Source organism: Musca vetustissima, unplaced genomic scaffold, assembly GCF_032173495.1.
Source record: "Musca vetustissima isolate MV318-11 ecotype Yass unplaced genomic scaffold, APGP_CSIRO_Mvet_v1 utg2419, whole genome shotgun sequence".
Lineage (NCBI taxonomy): Eukaryota > Metazoa > Arthropoda > Insecta > Diptera > Muscidae > Musca > Musca vetustissima.
This window is the reverse complement of record NW_026888653.1, coordinates 62,101-86,356: the sequence shown is the minus strand read 5'-3', so window position 1 is coordinate 86,356 and position 24,256 is coordinate 62,101. Positions and strand designations below refer to the sequence as shown.

The window sequence follows — 24,256 nt, the reverse complement described above, 5'->3', positions numbered from 1 at the left end:
AGCGAATGAAGTATCCGATTTCATTTACGGAATGCTCATGGTAAAATTTTTATTTACATTAAATTCGATTATGATATTTCACTGGTCTTCTAATGTCTCTATTACAAAATTTCTACTTTAATAAGAAACGGTACTTAGTCGGATATTTTAAAATAAATAATGTTCCCCCAGATGTTGTAGTGAAGGGAATGAGTAGTTAATCTAAATGGTCCTAATGTAACTGTTATATCCAAATAACCCAGATGTAATATTTGGCGTATGCTTTCTATATTATTTGTTTTTAAGTACCCTTAAATTCTAATAGATTATTAAACAAACGTTCCTTCAAATTTCAAAAGACTAATGTCGTCATCAAACCTTTTTAATAAAAAATCAAACAACAATTTCTGACAGCAAAACATCCGCTCATCCGATAGTCGGTTATTTACATATCCAAAAATACCAAATAAACACCCGAAAATAAAATCAACAAAATTTATTTATTTTTTTATATTACAAATCAAATTGTCTGAAGACGAAGTTTGTTTGCCAGATGACACTGATGGACATCCAAAATTTTAAACGTTTGCAAAATATTTAATTAGCCTACTATTCATGGTTAAAGTGGTGGGATATGACCATGATTCATATTTTCTTACAATTTGATTTGATTGTGGTGGAGGGTAGGCAAAGAAAATTTTAGAGTTGGAGTTTTTGGATCTGTTTTTTTGTGGATATTTTTAAGAGAGGACTATTAGAGCGGGGCTTTAGCAGTCTCATTTGGAGGAGACCATTACTGAAAACACTGCTGGGAATCGAAAGTTTGTAAATAAATTTTTGGTACGAAGCAATGTCGATTATCATTAATTTCGGTATGCTTCTTATGTTGTTAACTATGTCGATGTATCTTTGTGTAAAAATTGACCGATTACGGAATATATTGTAAAAATATCCTAAAAAAATCTCATTGCCATACTACCAGAAAAATTTCATAATTTCATAGCTTTTCCATATTGTACATGTACCTCGCTTAGAATGCAAGTAAACATTTTTATAAACATGAGAAAGCCACTATTTTCTAAAAAATAAACATTTAATTATTATCAAAACTATATTCATAGTACATTCATAGTTCGCTGTACTTTACAATTACTTGCCCTCGTTTCTCTTCTCTTTCTCTGTTGACAAAAACAAATGTATTAAAAAACCACACCATTCATATTTTGACTGTGCGGTTTTTTGGTCTCTCCCCTTTTTAGTTTTGCAACCTGTTTCTCTTTTTTTACAACCGCAGTCTCTCCACTCACTCGATTGTGGCTAGTTCTGCATTCCACTGTTTCTTTATTTCAGACATAGTTATCGATCTCTGTCTGTATTGGTGTTATAAAATTCTCATATGTGTTTTTAAATTTATTTCGATATATATGCCAAATACAATATAACAAAAAATTGTTGATACGAACAACAAGCGCTTAACCGAAAGTGTAACATTGTATAGGATTTGTTATAATGATGCAAAAAAAGAAAAGTCGTGACAGGATAAAATGAAGAAGAAAACATAAAATCAAAATAGAAAAATCAAAACGACAAATAATTTCTGTGCCATAGAAAATCCGCCACCACCAATAAACACAACACCAAAATTTAAAACAACCCAATTTTAGTGTTGTGTTTATGTGTTTCTCTCTGACAAGAAACCAATATTTTAAGTCTTATGAAATGCATTCATAAAATGCAGAAATCCGAACATTGACCACACTTTCTGAACACTATTCGTATAATATACGCACTGTTGTTTTCTGTGTTTATACCCTACACTACAGGGTGTTCATGTTCATGAATTATTTATTGAATATCTAAAAATATAATATCGAAACTGCTTCAGCAAAAATTCAAGTTTAAGTTAATTTATTTCCTGTGTAATTGTGAAGTTCATTGAATTTAAACTTTCGATAATATTTCTTAGCTTCATATACATTCTCAAGATATTGTTTGTTGTTTCCCCGTTTTTTGTTGTAAAATAACTTTCGGCAAAATATTACTTGTATGTTTATATTGTAATCTCTCATTTTATAAGCTATCAAGCCGGCATTGTTGAAGGTCACTCTGTGATATGCCGGTTTTTTGTTTGCCTTTCTTATGTGACAATCAAAAACAAATTCGAATAAAATCCCTTTCGTTTTCGAAACAACAATTTGATATGGTCTCTCTGAACAGGAAATAAGCATGCGTCTCATTCGCAATGGATTAAAATGGATTTTCATGCAAACTTTTTTTTTGTCAACAACACATGTTGTTGTTTTTTAATATTGAAATATTGCAAAGTGCAAAGATAAAGAATTATTTCTGGTTTCAATCGAAAGTTAACTGAAATGGACACATTTGAATTTGACATTTTGTATATATTAAAGGTTTTTTTTTTCTAATATATTAAAAAAACTATTATTGAGTTCATATTTTTTTTTTATTTTTCAAACCTTTTATTCTTATCTTAAATATTTGCCAATTTGCAAGAATGATGTCATTGCGATAAAATTTTAAACCGCACAACATCTGCATTTTAATGGGTAACTGACAGGTTTAGAACGAGGTGATAATTTCATAGCAAACTCACACTCACTCACACCCGCATTCAGTTGTTATTAATATTGGCCATGGATAGGTTGCGATATATATATATATATATATATATATAACGGGTTTGATATTATCACAGCATCGTAGAACATTAGCCAAAATTGTACTAAATATGTTAACACCGATGTTAAACGATAGGGAAATACTGAAGTACAAAAAAATTGTATGTAGATTTGACATGAACAAGTCGTTAAAAAATGTGCGTTTTTGCAAATTACCGTACATTGTAACGAAGAACGAGCTACATGACTGAATCAGAGTACTTAAAAAAACCAATAAGGAAAGTAGTAAAGTCGGACTGGGCCGACTATATGATACCCATCACCACTTTGGGGATATTCTACATATGTATCTTTACCGATGCGGCCTCTTCGAAGGAACATTGACATGAAATTAAACGAACTTAAAAATGCGATCTTTATCTATAAATAAACCGAGTAACATCAATCCTTACACATGTCATTCTGCAATCTATTCCATAATTTGTAAATAGACTTCACGCAAACTTTACTATTTGGTAGCTTCACTGTTTAAAATGTAATATCAGTCAAGTACCCATTGATTATTGGGTTTACAATGAACATGTCGAAATTATATATGGAAGCTATGCTATGCTATATCTAAATCTGAACCGATTTCAAGGAAACTTGCCCGAGATTAATTTATATTAATTTTATTACGTTTTGCCAATCGGTCTAGCTATGGGTCTTTAGTACAACATTTACTTAACCCTTTCGGTGTCAAAAATATTTTTTGTCGGAATAAAAATCTAAAATTTTGTACTTAAAATCATATGAAGGCACAGAGTTTAGAAAAAAAAACAATTCTTATTTTAACCCTCGGACAGTTTTGTCTGGCTTTCAGCAAAAACAAAGACATCAATTGTAACGGTACATAGGATAACCGAAAAATTGCAAAGGAAGAGAGTAATTTAAAATGTCGAATATATATGTAAATCTGCGGGTCGGCCAATCTTTGGTTCTTTAGTGCATAATTTACATAAAATCGGGCGAAAATATATATAGGAGCTATATCTAAATCTGAACCGATTTTCACGAAACTTAGCACACATCATTCTGGACCCAATTCAGTACCTATGCAAAATTTCGTGGAAATCAAAAAATATATAGGACCTTTGGAGACCCATTTACCTTAAATCGGACCCGATTTTCTCGATACTTGGCACACGTCATTCTTGACCTAATTCAATACTTTATGCCAGATTTCGTGCAAAAATATATAGGGACTTGGGTGCACATTTACCTTAAATCGGACGAAAATATATATATGGAAGCTATATCTAAATCTGAACCGATTTTCACGAAACTCAGCACACATCATTCTGGACCTAATTCAGTACTCCGTGCCAAATTTCGTCCAAATCAAAAGATATAGAGAGACTTTGGTGCATCATTTACATTAAATCGGACGCAAATATATATGGGAGCTATATCTAAATCTGAATTAATTTTTAGGAAACTTAACACACATCATTCTAGACCTAATTCATTACGATGTGCCAAATTTCGCGCAAATCGAAAGCTATATAGGGACTTTGGTGTCCCATTTACTTTAAATCGGACGAAAATATATATGGAAGCTTTATCCAAATCTGAACCGATTTTCACGAAAGTTAGCACACATCATTCTAGACTCAATTCAGTACGCTGTGCCAAATTTCGCGCAAATCGAAAGGTATATATGGACTTGGGTGCACATTTACCTTAAATCGGACGAAAATATATATATGGAAGCTATATCTAAATCTGAACCGATTTTCACGATTTTCACATCATTCTGGACCTAATTCAGTACTTTGTGCCAAATTTCGTGCAAATCGAAAGATATAGAGGGACTTTGGTGCCGCTTTTACCTTAAATCGGAGGAAAATTTAGTACACTTGGTTTTTTGGTAAGCCAATATAGTTAGAATCATAAACTTTGATTTCCATTTTTGGAAATTGGCATTTCGGAACATTTTCAATTTAGGTCTATGATTTGATATATTCCGGCCTGTCTCATCAACCGCTGTGGCTATAATTTGGGCATTTCTATTTTGCGGTAAATAAAATATAGCGGGGAATAAAATGACATAGCCCCTCATGTAAAGAACCCTTTCAATTTTTTAAGGTCATAGCCTAGGTCATAATGGTTTTGACAAAGACTTTATATAAGGGTCTTGATCGACTTTCAATATTTTAAAGTCCATGGTCTTTTTCCTAATCGTAGAGGATGTAATTTGACATTTCCGGAACTGTAATTTGTTAAAAAATAAATATCTTCCTGAGAAGTGCATTTGATTAAATATTTTTCAAATCACCTATGGTTTTAATATCCTCCACCATAGTATGGAGGGTGAATATATGTCAATTTTTGTAGTCTCCTTATGAATATTAGTCCCAAAGAAATTCGAACCTGACGTTCATCATCGTCAGGCCAGAATTTAGGCATATCTCCCATATAATGATACCTCCCGAAGGAAAGTATTGAGATACAAAACTAAAATAGTGGGTTCGAAATTGAGCTATATTGGTCATTAATTAAGCATAGCCCCTCATATAATGATAACACCATATATTCGCTAATTCCTAGATATGCTATCAATATAATCAATATAACTTTGCACTTATAAATCAATGCTTGAACAAATGTTTCAAAAAAGGCCGCAAAAATCCACGATTGTGCTTAGCCATTGATTTTTTATTTTTAATCCGCTTGTATTTAGTCCTTACTTTGATATGGCAAAAATGTGCCTTCAGCAAAACTTCGCATACATCAATGTGGACCTAATTCAGTACGCTGTGCAAAATTTTGTGTCAATCGGCCTAAATTTGGGTGTTTGGTGCATCATTTACTTAAAATCGGACGAAAATATATATGGGAGCTATATCTAAATCAGAATCAATATTTCCCAATTTCAATCGAATTCGCCATTGGGCCAAATAAATGAGCTGTGTCAAATTTCATCCTTTTCTGATAATAAATGCGACCTGTACTTTGTTCACAAAAATACATGGAAAAACGGACAGACGGACATGCATATATCAACTCAGAAAGTGATTCTATGCAACTGATTCTCAAAAGGAACCATATGTCTATCTCTCACAGTGTGGTGAAGGGTGAAGGGTATAGTCAAGAACAAGATATTAGTTCAAATAATTATGCTGACCAATGTAGAAAGATATTTTCAGTTCATACTGACGTCTAGACGAAGAGATTTCATATATGGATATAAAACCCACAGCTGTAAATTATTTCATATTCGACTGAAAGCTTTTTCAAATATGCATATTATTTACAATAAAATACAACTAATATATCCGGCACTAAAATATTATATATAAACTAAACATAAACAAAATATCTCAAAAAGAAATAAAAAATAAATAAATTAAAAACAAAAACGCAAATGTTAAACCACACAAAAACATAATGAATTTCAAAGCCGGCAAAGAAACCCCAAACCGAAACCACACGCAACTCTAGCCAAGTTTCCGGTTTGGAACTGTGTGAAGGTGGTGGCATTAATTTACAAAAAACACATTAATGGAACGCCCTCACAAGACAGGGGTTTCAAAAAAAAAAAAAATAAATAAAATAAAAAAATATATATTTATATTTTAGCACGATTTTGTGAGAAGAAAGTTAAGAAACAAAACTGAAGTAAAACATAAAAAATTGTAATTAAATATCGATAAAAAGAATCATTATATCAACTCAAATAATATGTGATTGAAAGAAGTTTCAATAACCCATATTTGCTACAAAGTAAGCATCAACGAAGAAGTGTGTGCGTGTGTGCGTACGCGTGCGTAATCGATTCAGTCTTCAGCCATCCATTAGCAGATGGACAGACACGGAAAAACGGTCAAATTCTTTTGTGTGACAAGTGTTTCGTGTCCAAATGCATGAAAATGACAATTTCCTATGCTCGAGCAGTAAACGTTATAAAATCTGTCCCAAAATGGAGATACCCACCACAAAGTATCTAGCGGATTATCTCTATGTTGTGCATGAGGATGTGCCATTTCGTTATTATCGCAAAGTAAGTTTTTTTGTTTATTCTCCGCTTATTTTTTGTTTTCTGTTGTTGTTGTTGAGATTCTTATTATTTTGCAATCACATGGCCCAAATATGTATGTGTATCTATATATATACAACCACTTATTTGCTAATAAATATTGTTTATGTGTAATTTCTCACATGTTTGCAAAAACTGCACAGTGGATTTGGAATAAATTAAACGATATTTTAGTTATCTAGAAATTTAAATAAAATAACATGTGAAAAATAGAATATGATTGTTACCGTAGTTGGAAGTTTAGATATTCTCCGAATGCCCACTTCATATTACAATATGTGAAAATAAATTTTTAAAATTATTTCTAAAATTTTATCCAGTTTTCCACTTTAAAACACTGTGCACTGTATGTGCTTATGCCACTGTCGTTTATTGCAATGGCTAATAAATAATTAGCACTTCATTCTTTTTTAGCCAATTCTCTTATAAATCCATATTCGCTTATTATTACTAATAAACTGACATTAAGAGTTCATTTGTAGGCATAGTTGGCCGGCTCTATGTACGTACATACACATGTCTGTAAAAATATATGTATGTATGTGGCAATGTCTATCAATCTATTTATGCAAATCTACAAATAGAGTATTTTAAAGCAAATATGTCGGTTGTACACCACGCGGTGATGTTGTTATTGTTGTTGATTATTTCAATCATATTTTTTTGTTTTTCAAGTTTAACGAACTGTAGTTTGTTTGTTATTTGTTTTGTTGTTGTTGTATTCCATTTGTTATTGTGCGATGCCCTACATTGGGTAATATTTGTTTGATAATGATTTTATAAATAATCATTAAACACACTCGTGGGAAAGCAAGCGACGGAAGCAGATCAGAAGATCTTCTTACAAAGACGTTGGAAAGTTAATCTTAAATAGGCGATCAGTTAGCCTAACGAATATCAGAAGTCTTTTTTTTCTATTGAAGACTAATATTTATTCTGCTATAAAACACCAGTTGCCATTATTTCTATAGAAATAGTTAATCTTCTTAAAGAGAAGACCAAAAGGACTTTTTCTAGAAAATACTAGAATACTTTCGAATAGAGCAGACCAAAGGGTCCTCTTATAACGAAGGTCTTCTTTTATAGAAAACAATATGGCACAATATCTGAAGTACTTCTTGTAAAGAAGATCAATCTCAAGCTCATATTTAATGGACGACCAGGAGGTCTAAGGAGGAATATAAGCTCTTTTTGTACAGAAAAATAAAATGTTTTTTTGTATAGACGTCAAGAATTCCTGCTACAACACCAGGTGGTATTTTCCTATAGATACATATCATCTTATTGTAGAGAAGAACAGAAGGTCTTCATTATGGAGACAACCAGCAGGTCTTCCTTTTAGAGCAGATCATATGGGTTTCTTATAGACCAGAGGGGTTTCCTATAGAAACTAGAGGATATTCTTGTTGAAAAGATCTTCTGCCATAGTAAACTATATAAAGCAGCAATAGATCTTCTTCTCCGTAGAAGATCAACTGGAAGTCCAGACTATAAAACTGCTCCTACAGAAGTCTACTTTGTCTGCCCATAGAAGACCAGAAGGCCCACTTCTTCTTCCTCATTCAGGGAAGAAATAAGTCTTCTGCTATATAAAACTAAAGGCCAGAAGGTATAATATTAAAGAAGGTCAGTAGGTCTTCTTCCATAGGAGACCACAAGTTAATCTTACCTAGAAGACGGAAATGTCTGCTACTGAAAAATACTAGTAGGTCTACTTTCATAGTTGACTGGTACGTTACCTCCCATAAAAGACCAACGACCTTTTTCTGTAGAATAAGAATTGTTCTCCTATAAAAGACAAGAGGGGGAGGATTTTTCTCTAGAATAAGGAAGGTGTTATTCTATAGTAGATGAGGGTTTCTTATTCCGTAGAAAGTGAAGAGGTCATCTCTTTTAGATGTGGAAAAGACCTTCTTTTGTTTTTTAGAAGACCAGTAGCCTTTATGTCTATAGGAGACGGGGAGGAGGGCTTCTTCAATAGAAGATGGGAGGTCTTCTTTTATACAAAACGAGGAGCTCTTCTTCTGTAGAAGACGAAGAGTTCTTTTTCTGTAGAAAGTGATTATATCATATCTTCTAGAAGTCTTCTTCTGCAGAAGACGAGGAGGTCTTATAGAAAATGGGTATCTCTTCTTCTGAAGAAGACGAGGAGGTTTTCCACTGTAGAAGACGAACAGTTTCTTTTTTGAAGAAGACGAAGAGATCCAGTTTTGGAGAAGACGAGAAGGGTTTTTTCTGTAGAATACGAGAAAGTCTTCTGTAGAAGGAGCAAGCCTTCTTCTAAAAATATAATCAATCGTTTTTCTCTAAAAGACCAGAGATAATTTTCCATAGAGGATAAAAACGACTTCTTTTTTAGGTGATCCAAAAGCCTTCTTCGAAATGAGGACTTCTAATCTTCTGTATAAAGTGAGGAGGTATACTTTTATAGAAGGTGAAGAGATCTTCTTCCGTAGAATGAGAAGGTATCATTCTGTAGAAGGCAAGGAGGACATCTCTTTTAGAAGGCGACGAGGTCTTCTTTTTAGGTATGGAGAATGTTTTTTGTGGAGAAGGCCTTTTTCTTTTTAGACGAGTTGGTCTTCCACTGCAAAAGATGATGAGGTTTACATCTGTAAAATATCACGACGTTTTCCATAGAAGGCGAGACGATCTTCTTCTACAGAAGAGGAGGTGATCTTCTTCTCTAAAAGATGCATTTCTCTATAGAGGATAATACGAATATTTATTTTGAAGACCAGTAGCATTCGATTTTCCTCCTATATAGAAGGTCTTATTTTTATGAAGAAGGCCATCAAGTTTTCTGTCACAAAGGTTTCTTTTCTATATAGAAGCCTTAACGTTCTTTTCATACAGAATATGAGAAGTTGTTCAAGATTTGACTAATACCATAGACAGACGACAGCCTTAATTTGCATTAAAAAGTTCTTAATTTGAATTAAAATTTAGACAGAATATCAAAGTTTCTTTCATTTAAACAGTTTTTTGATTCTGTGTGTCTGTGTGTAGGAAGAAAATATTGACATTTCTTTACAATATTTTTTAGGATTACATCTTTTTGAAATTGATACATGGCCGGAAGGAAAACTAACAGCTATAATGAAGATAAAACAGCTCCAAATTTGAAGAAATGTTGAATTTTGCCTTTATTTTTAATTTTTTTCGCTGTCAACAAATTTGAAACAATCAATTTATTTTCTACAGCATTGCCATACTGAAATTGCTTAATTCAGTATAAATTCAGTTTGATTTTGTGCATTAACAACACATAAAAATGAGGATATGTACAAATTAATTTGAATTAAGGCTGTTAATGCAAATTAAGGCTGTCGTCTGTCTAGGCTATAAGTCGTAGTGCGAACATTCTGTTTTCGATTTAGAGTATTTTATAGTATAGCTTTAAGGTGAGGTGAATATCAAATTTTTTCTTTCGTTTGAAACACTTCTACGACGACTCTCATATAATCTTGATCAGAGTAAAAAATAATTAATTAAACCATGTTCGACAGTATGTCTGTCCGTCCGTCTGTTGAATTAACGACAGAGATCGCAATGTTAAATATTGCGAGCTTCTATATTTTCTACATTTATTGCTAGTATTTGTAGGATGGGATATATCTGTCCAGATTTAGGTATAGCGTCCATATAACGATACCATTCCATTTTCGATATTCTCAAGGTTTAGTAGCATATCCTAACGGAAGTGGCTTTAATGTAGTAGTAGGCAATTCTGGTTTTCAGATGATAGGAGAGCCCTATATATAGGCCATATTTTCGGTATGTTGAAAGTCCCAGCCGAATATTTCTACCTAAGTGAATATCGGGTTTCTGAGAATATAAACAAATATTTAAATACAATTACAATGCATTCCCGACATATGTGCCCCGATGTATTTAAGGTATTTGCAATGTCAACATCATTGTGAAGTTTTTATTCCTTTTAGTTATTGTTTTCCTAAAGTGTAGAGTGCCAACGAACCACCCTGGTCTTAACTCCCTACTTTTCCACAATGTTTAAATTATTTTGTTTTGATTTATTTTTCTTTTATGCAATTTTTTTTGAGTTTGAGCATTTCTTGTGGTTTATTTGCTGTTTGTTTTTTCTGGTGTTGTTGTTATAATTGTTGTTGTAGTTTGATAATTGTTTATTCCGTATAAGGCTAACATGGCAATTGGTATTACATTTCACTGCAATGATAACATGAATTTCGGTCTCAAACAAACATTTTTTCCTGACATGCTGATGTTTAATCGTCATGCTCATGTTTAAATGCATATTTTTGTTTTCATTTGTATTTTGATATTGAAAATAAACGAAATTAGAAAAAAATATTTCGTTATTTAATTTCATTATATATTTTCGTACTAATGCCGAAGTAATTACCATTTGTTGTGAATGTGGGGTTTTTCATTGATGAATGTGCGAATCATGACGGCCAATTTTCTAATGTTTGCCACTGAGAAAGACTTTCACTTCCCAGCTAGCCCATAGTAACAGCGATTGATGGTGATGACGTTGTGGTTGCTCTGTACATTGGCAATGGCAAACAATTTGATGCTAATCAAGCATAAAATTGTGTTCTATACCACTGCTAATTTGAAAATGATGGTGTCATGCTTCATGGGATTTTAAAGGAAATGTTTTTCTTATTTTCCAATAGAAAATTATAGAAGTTGCAATATTTACTCTTACTTTTGCAATATTGTAGGTAGTGGTTTGACACCGATATTAATTATGGTAATTGAAAATTGGTCAAATAAATGCCCGAAATTGCGTATTTTTAATGTTTTTGGCCGACGTTCTTTTGAAGTGGAAATAATTTAATAAGTGTCTATTTGGAGTTCTCAGGATCACGATTTAGAGTTAAGGAATTTGAATGGCTTTATGGTCATGTTCATCATTCTATTGTAGTTGCTTCCATATTACGCATTGTATTTTGAAAATTTGTATTTAGAAAACCTCCAAAAACTGCAGAAATATTTAAGTACCTATAGATTTAAGGTATATATTCTAATGGAGAGCCTCTTAGCCATAGGGTATATCAGATTTCATAAAACTAACACTTTAGAAATTTGTGCAAAATTGCGTTAAATTTGACTCTTTGGTGTCCCATTTGCTAAAAATCGGATGAAAATATATATGGGAGCTATATCTAAATCTGAACCGATTTCAATGAAACTTCGCAGACATCTGTCTGGACCTAATTCAGGACTCTGTGCAAAATTTTGTACCAATCGGATTAAATTTGACTCTTTGGTGCACCATTTGCTAAAAATCGGACGAAAATATAAAATATATATAAATCTGAACCGATTTCAATGAAACTTGGCACACGTTAAGCTACATCAACTTATGAGGAGAAAAGCCCTCGGCGAGTACATTAAGAACCCAGAAGGAAAAATAGGTAAAGTTCTGAGTTATGGCGTGATAAATTTTTGGCTGATAATTCTTGAGTTCTTGAAGAAAAATCTTTAGAATCTCTATTTGCGGCTATAGCAGGTTATTGTAGTGATTACACGTCTTCTTTCAAGTCGAATCAGGAATGTTTTAGTAAAACATACACACAATATCGCTCTGACTAAAACATGTCTTTTGGCAGCGAAAATAGCGGGCCACCCATTTTTTTGATGAGCGAGTCAGGGCCTTACGAAATATGATCCACCTATTTCAGCTTTTTATCAGAATTGGCCTTCCACCGTGACTAAATCAGTACAGTCGCCACATGACCAGGTAGCGCTTTTTTATAAAAGTCTATTGAAGCCAAGCTATCGTGCGTGTCCCTTTAATAACAAACTTAAATTTATGCTGGTGTAAGAAGTTTCCAATCCTCTATATTACGATATGTCACATGACGATATTGCTATATCAGGTCACGCACGTCATTAACCCTTTGAGACCCGAATTTTTTCAGCAATCTTAGAAAAAATTTCTGTTCAAAGATTTTTTGCAACTATCCTAAATAGGATATGCACATCGCTCCATCCTTGCATTCGGGAGATACAGTACAATCTTTCGGAAAAATTAAAGTTCAATATCAAGAAAACCAAATGCAAAATCGACAGAAAAATCATTTTAAATTATTATCTATATTCTTTTTTAAAAGAATCAAAAATAAATTTGATGGCAGAATTCGTACAATTCGATTACGAAGCGATTTATATAATTTGGACTGTATACACAAATTAGTACTGTACCCGTTTTTGCCCTCTTCTCTATATTGAAAACCTCATAACTTTGCAAAAAATTTTATTTTTTTTAATTTTTCTTTTGATATGTGTCGTCCATAATTAGATCTTAATTATAAAAATTTTTTGTATTCCAAAAAATATATATTTACTAGCTGTGTATTAAATATGGACTCTAAAAAATTTTGTTGCCTGTGGGCAACATTGGACCATAAAGGTTAAAATTATGTGCCACAACGGCGACTTCGAACTATCTTCACAACCGTCGTCCTTGATCAAGCGCCGCTCACTATTAAATTTTTTAAATTCGTTTATCATATGAATAGTGTTCAGAAAATGTTCCAATGTCTGTCTGATTTTCGTCATTTTATGAACGCAATTCATAAAACTTTAAATATTGGTTTCCTGTCAGAGAGAGCAAAAAAAACTACTGTGGAATTGTCGTTTTTCGTTTTGATTCTTAAATTTTTATTTTATGTTCTCTTCTTTTATTGTTTTATCTCGATTTTTCTTACTTACATTTTTTGTCTTGCGTCATTTTAACAATCCTATACAAAGTTAAATGTTATATTTATATTTGGCAATTATATCGATATAATTTGGAAATCACATATGCGAATTTTATAACACCAATGCAGAGCTCGGTAATAGTTTCTGAAATAAAATGCAACGGAATGCAAAATTAGCCAAACGGGTTGAGAGACAGCCGAACAATGATTGGTGATGGCATTTTTTTCTTCGGAGAAACATTTTTTGTTGTCAAAAGAGGGAGTGAGAGCGCAAATAGTGGTAAAGTAGAGAGAAGTTTGAATATAGTGTTGATATTAATGGAATAATAACAATGACTTTCTCACGATTATAAACATTTTTACTTAAAAAAACAATGAATGAAATTATGAAAATATTTATTAACATTTTTTTCACACACGTGTCATTCTTTGTTTCACTATCAATCATCTTAATATGGCCTATAATTAAAAATATTATCTTGCAAAGATACGTCCTTATAGCTCTTAAAGAAACGCCATTTACGAGGTATATAGAAAAACTTGTTTTGTTTATTTATTTTATCTATATATATAAAAGAGTTGCGTTATAAGTGACTGACTGATCATCAACGCCCAGACGAAACGGCTAAAGCTAGAAACTAGAAAGGTGGGGTTTGGTGCGTAGGCGTGTGTGTGATTTGGAAATTTGTACTAAAAGGTACAAAAAAGTACTAAAAACTGTATTGCGCCGGAATGGTTAGAAGTAGAACTTTGAAATTTCGTACGTAGCTTTGTCTAGGATGAGTGAAGTGGTACGCATGACTAAAAAGTACTAAATATTATATTTTAATGGAATCTGAAGAGATACTTATCTGATACTTGGAATGTGGATTAAGCTATTACATATAAACTGAGGTGCATAATATTTTTTGGAAATTAACACTAAAGGTACTAAAAAGTACTAAAACTATATTACACCGGAACGGTTGGAAGTAGAACTCTGAAATTTGTGTGAACAAATTTTGGAAGTTAGTACTAAAGGTACTAAAAAGTACTAAATATTTTACTACAATGGAACAGGTAGGGATAAATATCTGAAATTTGGTATGTAATTGGTATTTTTTTTGGAAATTAGTACTAAAATATTGAAAAAAAATTATAGATAGTATATTGCAATAAAACCGACAGAAATGGGAAACTGTGCATGTAGCTTACAAATATTACAAATAGAATACTATGCATACCATTTTTTTGGAAATTAGTACTAAAGTGGTAATAATCTGAAACTCAGTATGTAGCTTACTCTATTACAAATAGAATTATATGCATATATATTTTTAAATTATTACTAAATACTGTAGTATAATGGATCCGGAAGAAATAGAAATCTGAAACACGATACGAGGTCAACTAAAAGATGTTTTCTCGCCTTATACAAAAAGTCATAATGTTTAATTTTTTTTCATCATTATTGTTTTCGCGAAAAAAAACTATTCACTTCATTAACAATCATCCAAAAAGAATTTCAATTTCATTTATTGACTACGCCTAGCATTTTCCCTTTCATCCAAGATATTTCTCTTACCAAAAGTAACAAACAGCCAAAAAAATATGTTTCCCATATCATTAGTAAAATAATCACAAAAATGCGAAAGCCTATACATACCATATGCTAGGTCAATTAAGAAGGTAGTTAGTAATGGCAAAAAAATAGCATTGGGTAATTTCGTATGACGGACATAGAAAGTTAAGTATACTGTGTTGTTACCTTTCATTTGGCCACAAACATATATTAATAGCCCCCACTTATGTAGATGTGAGTGAAAAGTGACAAGAGAAGAGAAAAGAGAGCTTATTTTCCAAAATACTTAAAAACAGTCTAAAATATTTCAAAAATATATCTCTGAAACCTACTAACCAACAAGCATGACAATTTGTGGAATTGGGCCCAAACTTCTTTGGCTGCCTAAAGTTAGAGTTTAGCAACGCATTGTGTTGTTTTTATTTTTGTTAATAGCTTCTATATTTTAGAAACATAAAATGTCGTCAATTCTTGACAAAGTTTATGTTGTTGGTGTTGTTTTTTTTTTAATAATAAACTGGGTTAATTGTAAGCCTTATGAACTCGCTTTGCTTGGGTGCTTTTGAAAAACATGTTGGGTTTTTACTCGTAACTGTAGATTCTAAACAACACAATAATTATTGCGTATATGTATACTTGTATACATACATTTATTATTCACCATTGTTACATTTTTGTTATTGCACTTTGGAGAATGTTGTTAATATTTTTAAGACAGTAATTATATTTTTATCTGGATTACTAATTTTTTGATTGAAAACTTCAGAATTCTTCTATTAAGTTTTTAAAGTACCGATGTGTCCGTGAGCAATTTATATTTTATTTTAATTATTTCGTATTATATATTTTTGTTTTAAGTATTTTTATTTTTTTACATTTATGAGGTTCAATGCACCCACTTACCAGCATAAATATTTTTAATGAGCTCTGTATTCGAAACAAAACCAAACATCGTGGGTGGTATAATGTTAATTTGATAAGTGTGTCAATATAAAAAATTGTGAAAATAAAAATATTTCTTTTCTTGTATTAAATTTTCATAGTTTAAAATGGTAATACTGGGACAGACTATGTGACACCCTAACATTATTTTGTTTACATAAATATTAAACTAAATTTGGAAATAATATTACTATATGCATATTCCATTGTCCATAAGGCTGATGTTAAAAAAAAACCAGTAAGGAAAGTTCAAAAGTCGGACGGGGCCGACTATATGATACCCTTCACCACTATGGGTAAATGAAAGACATGTTAATATCTACAATATCCTGTAGATATAGAAATTTCGCATACATCAGTCGGGACCTAATTCAGTACTCTGTGCAAAATGTTGCTTCAATCGGAACAATATTGGGAGTTTGGTGCACAATTTACTTTAAATCAGACGAAACTCTATATGGGAGCTATATCTAAATCTGAACCGATTTCAATAGGGTTCGTCCTTGGGCCTATTAAGTGAACTGTGCCAAATTTCATCCAAATCGGATCATAAATGGGACCTGTACTTTGTTAACAAAAATACAGGGAGGGAGGTTTGTTACCATATACGACTACAAAAAACCAAATTACAATGAATTTGGTTGAAAAACGCGCTCAAGAACCCCAAAATACCGAAAATTTGGGGTACCCTTATATGGGGGCTACCCGAAAAAATGGACCTATATTTATAATTTATAGTGGAGAGATTTGCTACCTAATAAGAACTCGACGTACTAAATTACAGTCAATTCGGTCGAAAAATACGATCAGAACCCCCAAGATACAAAAATTTGGGGGTACCGTTATATGGGGACTACCAGAAAAACTGGACCTATGTTTATAATTTTTAGTGGAGTAATTTGGTACCCAATAAGAACCCAATGTACAAAATTTCAGAGAATTCAGTTATAAAACGAGCTCAAGAACCCCAAAATACCGAAAATTGGGAGTACCGTTATATGGGGACTATCCGAAAAAATAGACCTATATTTATAATTTTTAGTAGGGAGATTTGCTACCCATTAAGAACTCAAAGTACCAAATATCAGCGAATTTGTTCGGAAAATGCGATCAAAACCCCCAAAATACCGAAAATTGGGGGAACCCTTATATGGGGACTATCCGAAAAAATGGACCTATATTTATAATTTTTAGTAGGGAGATTTGCTACCCAATAAGAACTCAAAGTACCAAATTTCAGCGAATTCAGTTAAAAACGCGCTAAATAACCTCGAAATACCGAAAATTGGGGGGTACCCTTATATGGGAGCTATACCTAAACGTGGGCCGAATTTCTCCAATTTCAATAGGGTTCGTCCTTGGGCCAATTAAGTGACCTGTGCCAAATTTCATCCAAATCGGATCATAAATGCGACCTGTACTTTGTTAACAAAAATACATGGACGAACGGACGGACATGCATAAATCGACTCAGAAAGTTATTCTATGCATATTCTCAAAAGGAACCATGGGTCTATCTCGATTATTTTTGCCTGTTACAAACATATGCACAAAGACATAATACCCTGTACCACAGTGTGGTGAAGGGTATAAATAGATGTTGTCAGGATATTGTAGCTTTGTGCAGCCCCAAGTGTTTGTAACGCAGCGATTTATTGTTCCCAGACCGACCTTTAAGTATACCCATCGTCATCGACTAGCCGAGTCGATCTAGACATGTGTGTCCGTCCGTTCATCTATCAGTTATAATTTGTAAACACGATACAAGCCACAGTTATGGACCAATCGTCACGAAATTTTGCATGTAGGACAGGTTCTGGCCAATGAAGACCCCTATATTCCAACTTTATCAATACCTTGTTCTCCGCAACGAACAGACAATTTATCGACCGCAGCGTCATTGATGAAGTACATAGAAACGGCGAAAATGAACATTTTAAGACTTTGATTTTTTGGATCATAACTTTGGAACTACTGGAGGTATTTGGAATAAAATTGGTGTCATACAAAAGTGACGAAGTTTTGCTATTTCGAAATCTATTCATACTTTCATAAATTTGAAATGTTGTATGTGCAAATTTCGTTAGAAATAAGTGGTTTTACTGTATTCTATAATAAAGGCAAAGCATTTGCCCTGCGATATGACATTTCATTTGTGATAATAGAGTGATTCGTTAAAACATATAGACAATGGAAGGCATATATCGCGCTATAACAAACTCTTGAAGTCGCGCAACACAACCCTTACAACATAGTTTGGTAGGGGTAAAATTAAAGCTCTATCCCTACAATAGATCCCAGTGTTTCCACAACAGCGGAATCTAACAAACGACCTGAGTGTCACTCGGCCAAAGATTGTCACATCAGTCCATTTTGTAAATACAGTTGAACTTCTACATAAGCAACATAGAGGGGCTTACTGCCCCCTATCTAACATATGATATTCAGCTATCAAATTGCTATTATGGGCGTAACAACGGTAAAAAATAAAAATAAATTGTTTTCATAACATAGTAGATTTGTTGGCTATCTTTAGGTCATTATATATATGTGTCTATAAAAAATGTTATTGTTATATCGGTTTCAAAAAACTCTGAACTGCGAATAAAAATAACATGGCGGGTAATGTGGACCAGTATGTGTGGTAAATGAGGATCAGTAAGTTAAGGGTAGGTTGTGGATTGGTTGTGATAAATTTAAATTTATTCCACTCTTGGGTAGCAATGAATGCGAAAATATATGGGTTCATGTTTTGGAATAGCCTCCATTTAAGGGTACTGCTCCATTTGCGGTATTTTAAAGGTTCTTAATGCATTATCCAACCGAAGCACCTGTAATTTTGCATATCGAGTTTTCCGAGGATAGAATACCTGCTCGCATATCAAATGTGTCTATGTTTCGAACTCATGCTCATGAATAGGTCCCACTTTTTTATAGTGGTCCACATTACCCGACATTGAATATTTTTATTTAAAAATAATTATCGACTTCAAAAATTAATAAAAATTAAAAATTACCGATTGTAATTACAGAACGTAAATATGTTAAAGAAATCAAGAAAACCACATAACTTCTAAGTGTTCGACTATTTTACAAAAACATTCGACAATTGGGTTAAAAATGTTCAAATCACACTTTTGTAATCAGAGCTACATTTTCTACTACTAAATTTTCAACATTGCAATTATTTATTAAAAACCAAGTTTGATGTTTGTTTTCACTAATTAGGAAAACATTTATCAAGACGGCATTGACATATTTCAAGCATTTTCTTACATATGGGTGGTGGTCCACATTAGACGCATAAGTCCACATTACCCGAAGTTACTCTAACAAAAATTCTAAAATATCTAATTGCTGAATATTTTATGCCCTCCACCTATTTTTTGACGGGCCCTTAAATGTGACTGTAAATTATTTGCTGCTTTCTGACAAGTTTTTTTCAAGCTCAAGTATTCACTGTTCATAATTTTACGCCACAAGGTCCACTGAATCAGAGTTCTTATGTCACTTCAATATGAAGATGCCTTAAAAATGGCAAACAAAACAAAAATATTTTCCATTGTTGAAATATCCCCACAGACCTATTGCAATGTGCCGATTTAAAGCTATTTTCAAAATATAAATATTTTTTTTTTTAATATTTTACCGATAAATTATTATATATGTTTCTTTATGTAATAAAATTATTAATTTACATTTTCTCTTCTATTTTCATTACAGACCAAATGTTCAGTATTTCGTGGTTTAGTACTGTGCCTTTGCTTGAACGTCACCTATGCCAATGTTGTACGTTTCCCACGGGAATTGGATAAATATGGTCTGGCATATATGATACCATATATTTTACTACTATTTCTAGTCGGTCTGCCCATTGTATTGTTGGAAATATCAGTGGGGCAATTTTTGGGACAGGGAGCAGCACACACGTGGCGAGCATCTCCGATATTTAAAGGTGAGAACGAAAAAGGAAATTATTTTTTTATTTTAATTGCAATATGTTCAGAGTTAAAAAAAAATTAATATAGCTATGCTATTTCTATAAATTACGATATACGAATTCGTGAAATACCTTAAAATCAATTGGGTTTCTTCAAAGCGCCTGAAAGTATGCTTTAGTTTTTGTAACTACAATAACAGCTAAAATAGATGTGTTTTGAAATATAAACGATAGGTGTCGCTTCTTTCAGCAATTATCATTTTATATCTTTGTGGTTTTCAAAACATAGAAATTATTTATAAAATACTTTAGACAATATAAAAATCCCATATTCTTATGGATATAATTCCATACGACCTTTTTTGGATATCATTGCTCGATTTCAGAGCAAGTATAACTCTTTTTATTTTGTGTCTACTTATAGAAATTTTGCAACTAATTATAATAGTGTAATTATTACACCCTTTCGAACATCGGATTGTTTCATCTTGATTTTATTAAAATTTATAACTCTCCCCGTTTCTTCCTTTTCCAAGGCGCCTGTATAATTAGTCGATTTGCCTCATGGATATCAACGGTATGGATATCACTGCAAGCTGTAATGTCCATCGGATACATTGGCATGTTTTCATTCAATACGATGCCATTTCGTGAATGTGTCGGTAATATACGACTCCTATCGGTATGTTGTAATGGAATCTCAATGAATTACAAGTAAATTTAATAATTCTTTGTTTTTGTTTTCAGGATCGTTATATGCTCACCAATAACAGTGCCCAAGAATGTATGCAGAAAACATTTTTAATACCATTTTGGGAGAATCCTTTTTATTTTGGTCTGTTATCTATTGGCTTGGTCGCTGTATGGATGATCGTTATGTTTTGGTAAGAAAAAAAGTAAAATATGTTTGGTTATAATTATAGGGATCGAATGAGATATATACATTAGCATCACAATGGGATAGGAAAAACCTGCGCAAATTATTAAGTCAGAATTGTTTGATATCGGCGCCTTGAAGTATGCTTCGATGATGAAAATTCGGGATCTTGAAGGCTTTTAAATTTTCTTGCAGATATTGGTTCATGTTGGTCATATACACGACCGGCCCCCGAAGTAGGTTTATTTTGGACATTACAAGTTTTCAAAGAATAAAAGAACAACAGAAAATGTTTAATGTACGCCCCATATATTCACGCCATTTAAAATAATTTGAAGGTCCTAGTCACATTTACAATCATAGTGACTGTAAATTGTTATAAAAAGTCCGGCCGAACCCATTTTTTTGATTTAAAGTATATTTCTAAGGCCATTTATGATAATTCTGACACTACTGTGGAACACAAATAAAATTTGTAGGAATCATTACTGAGGGGTATGTCTAAATATGGACCTATATTGAAAATGTTCTACGTTCCACCAATTAACCGAAATGCCAGATTACATCTACTTCGTTTGGAAAATTAGTCTAGTAAAGTCAACATACTTATAACAGGGCGGCACATTTATGTGAGGCTAAGTTAAAACATGAAAATACCTAAATTGGTCTATAATAATATGTGGATCGATATATTCCCCTATTTTATATGTACTACAAGTTCTAGGAGCCAAATGTAAAATTTCAAATCACGATTGCAATTTATGTAGTGTTTTCAATTACTTCCCACTTCGTGCATGCGCATTTAAGGCTCTCGTATAAACTAGGATTATAGAAGTCTATAATCCTAGTTTATACGAGAGCCTTAAAAATCGCTCTAAAATTAACAACATGGCGGCCCTGTAAAAAAAATGTTGGAAAATCGTCGACTTTTTTACCAAAACCCATGTTAAAAATTAAGGAAGATCTTCACCGATTGGCTTTATCCTAGTTCATACAAAAGCTATACACTCACAGAGAAACGTGTAAAAATTTGGAATCGATTGGGTTATTAGTTTTTGAGTTATCGTGCCCGCCATTCGCAAAACCAATGTTTAGAGAAAAACGCGTTTAAAGTTTGAGAAGCCCTTCAGCCGTTACTTGATGCTGACACAATAAATCGGCTAAATCTTCAAGAGTTCTTGAGATTTTTCACTTGCAATTTTGTAGGGACATTCTTGAATTAGTGTAGGTTCACATTAAATCAAAAAATGTTGTCCCCGAGAATGGGGGAGGTCCACTTAATTCGACTGCATCCGTAGTTAGGCAATTAGTTTTTTCCCATACTGCAATATTCAAAACTCAAACGTATTTTTTTTAATAAAATTCTAATCGTTTTTTCTCTTCCTTTTCAGCACACATAATGGACGTGTAGTACGGCGCGTATTATTCACATTGGGTCTGCTGGGCTTTACACTACTTTGCTGCCTGACATCATGGGAAGTACACAATACACTGCATCGTTCGGTTCCATATTTCCCCGAACTGTGGCAATTTACCCAAAAATATCTACTGGAAAGTAATCTGTGGTTCAATGCCCTAATGCAAGTCATATTCTCATTGAATTGTGGCATGGGAGTTTTACCCATGGTTACGGGTAAATTTCTCTATAAAGGTGATGCGGTACGAACATCGGTGGTGTATTTATGTTTCAATTTGCTGATCAATGCTATATCGGTGACATTGTTTATGATACAATTCGATCATTCCGCCAATGGAGGATATTTAATTGATGAACTGAAACCGTTGACTGCTATATACGATCGTATTCTGTACGATACACCTCAGCATGCCTTGTGGGTTAAACTGCTGCCATCGCTGATAAATGGTTTGGTTGTGGTGGCCTGTCTTGTGTCGATTGTTGTGGGTGTCTACACCTGTACGAGATTGGTACCGCGGCATCCAAATTATGTCATAAGTTTGGTGGGTCTGGTGGCGGCCATTATATCTCTATCATCACCGAATTTTTATGTGGCCCGCGTTTTGGATTCACGTGTTGTGGGTACAATGATTGTCACCGCCTTGGTATTTGAATTAATTGCTCTCACTTGGATATATGGTGTCAAGAATATTTATACCGATCTGGAGTTCTCCATTGGGCGTCCCATATTCAAAATATGGTTGGGTTTCTGGTGTGTATGTCCTGCGATTTTAACAGGGCTACTGGTGTGGTGGTGTTCGGATGATGATCAAAATGATATCTTACCCCAGATAATGCCACGTTGGGCGCCAATCTTGTTTGTCATTTTCATAATTTTACTCATTGCTTGTGTGCAAATATTCCGCCAGGTGGAATATAATTTCTTTGGTATGATATGTGAAGCATCTAAATCGGCCAAGGAATGGGGTCCAGCTGATCCGTTGGCTCGCCATGCATGGAAACAATGGCGTTCAGTGTGTCAAGATACCGGCCAACGTGATTTCACTTTGAGACGACGTGGCACCCGTGACTATACCCATTCCATTAAAAAGGGCCAATATTCCACATCGGGCAAGTATGCCAATGGCCAGGCGAATGGAGCAACACAACAGCACTGGAAATCGTCCACACCGGGTAACAGTTCGCCCAATTATAGTGGTTCAGTGTTTGGCGATTCAGCCATAGAGGAGGATATCAGCGTGGATAAGTTTCCGGGAATTTCGCAACAATTTGTGCCATTTCACAACAATGACAATCACAAGCCGTTGAGGTATTCGCATAGATCTCGGAATCAGCAACATGCACCACCACCGCCGCCACCTTCACAACAACAGAAGATAAATGTCAATGGTTACGCGAACAGCAGTCATCACCATCAGCAACATCCATCACATCACATGCAAGGCGGACAAGTTGAACTGCGCAGCACCAATCCGGATACACCAAAACATCGAGAAATTGTCTATATTAGACGTATGTCCTCCGAAGAGGGTTCACATGCTACACGCATTGAAATTACACCATCCAATGAGTCCATTTCGTACGCCACCTCACGTAATCCCACATCACGAACGAGTGCAGAAGAGCCGCACCACCATCCGCATTCGGGTAAGCGGAACTCCCAAAATGCCAATAAATTGGAAAATAATCGAAATTCTTCCTCGAAGCTGCCACCGACCATTAACGATGATAATGGTGATCACATATGTTGGCGCAAATTCTCCATGAATCCTCAAGAATATTCAACGGAATTGTGATTTCTCTTTTCGACCTAATATATATCAGTTAGTTATTTTCCAATAAGCTATTTAAGTTAAGCTAAGAATAAAAACAACGAATCTAGTTTTTGTATGAAATGGAGTTGTCATTTCCAAATGAATTGTACATAAAAAAAAATAAATAAATTTGATAAAGAATTTAAAATAAGATAATATCTAAGCATCAAAGATAGTAAAGACTTTTCTGACCCTCTCTTCCCTCATACCCTCCTCAGAACATATCACCTAGGAATCTAGTAAAAAATAATTTCCTTTTTTCGTTAAGTCATTAATTTGTAATTCAGTCCTTATTTAGTCATATTTATATATAT

The 24,256-nt window shown here is 33.4% G+C and overlaps 1 protein-coding gene across 1 annotated transcript; it reads left to right on the top strand.

Moving 5' to 3' along the window:
- Positions 1–6,444: 6,444 nt before the first annotated feature.
- On the top strand, positions 6,445–23,925 carry LOC133336552 (sodium- and chloride-dependent GABA transporter 1). The gene is made up of 5 exons (XM_061544835.1): positions 6,445–6,660; positions 19,618–19,849; positions 20,371–20,516; positions 20,582–20,718; positions 22,103–23,925. The coding sequence occupies exons 1-5, from the start codon at positions 6,520–6,522 to the stop codon at positions 23,922–23,924; spliced, it is 2,478 nt and encodes an 825-aa protein (XP_061400819.1). The 5' UTR covers positions 6,445–6,519; the 3' UTR covers position 23,925.
- The last annotated feature ends 331 nt before the right edge of the window (positions 23,926–24,256 follow it).

What these genes read in the sequence shown, in the direction of transcription:
- LOC133336552 (XM_061544835.1), top strand. Translation starts at nt 6,520, where the DNA reads ATGCATGAAAATGACAATTTCCTATGCTCGAGCAGTAAACGTTATAAA. An exon ending in GTAATATACGACTCCTATCG is followed by an intron (nt 20,517 to 20,581) that starts GTATGTTGTAAT and finishes TTTTGTTTTCAG; the next exon opens with GATCGTTATATGCTCACCAA. An exon ending in TGGATGATCGTTATGTTTTG is followed by an intron (nt 20,719 to 22,102) that starts GTAAGAAAAAAA and finishes CTTCCTTTTCAG; the next exon opens with CACACATAATGGACGTGTAG.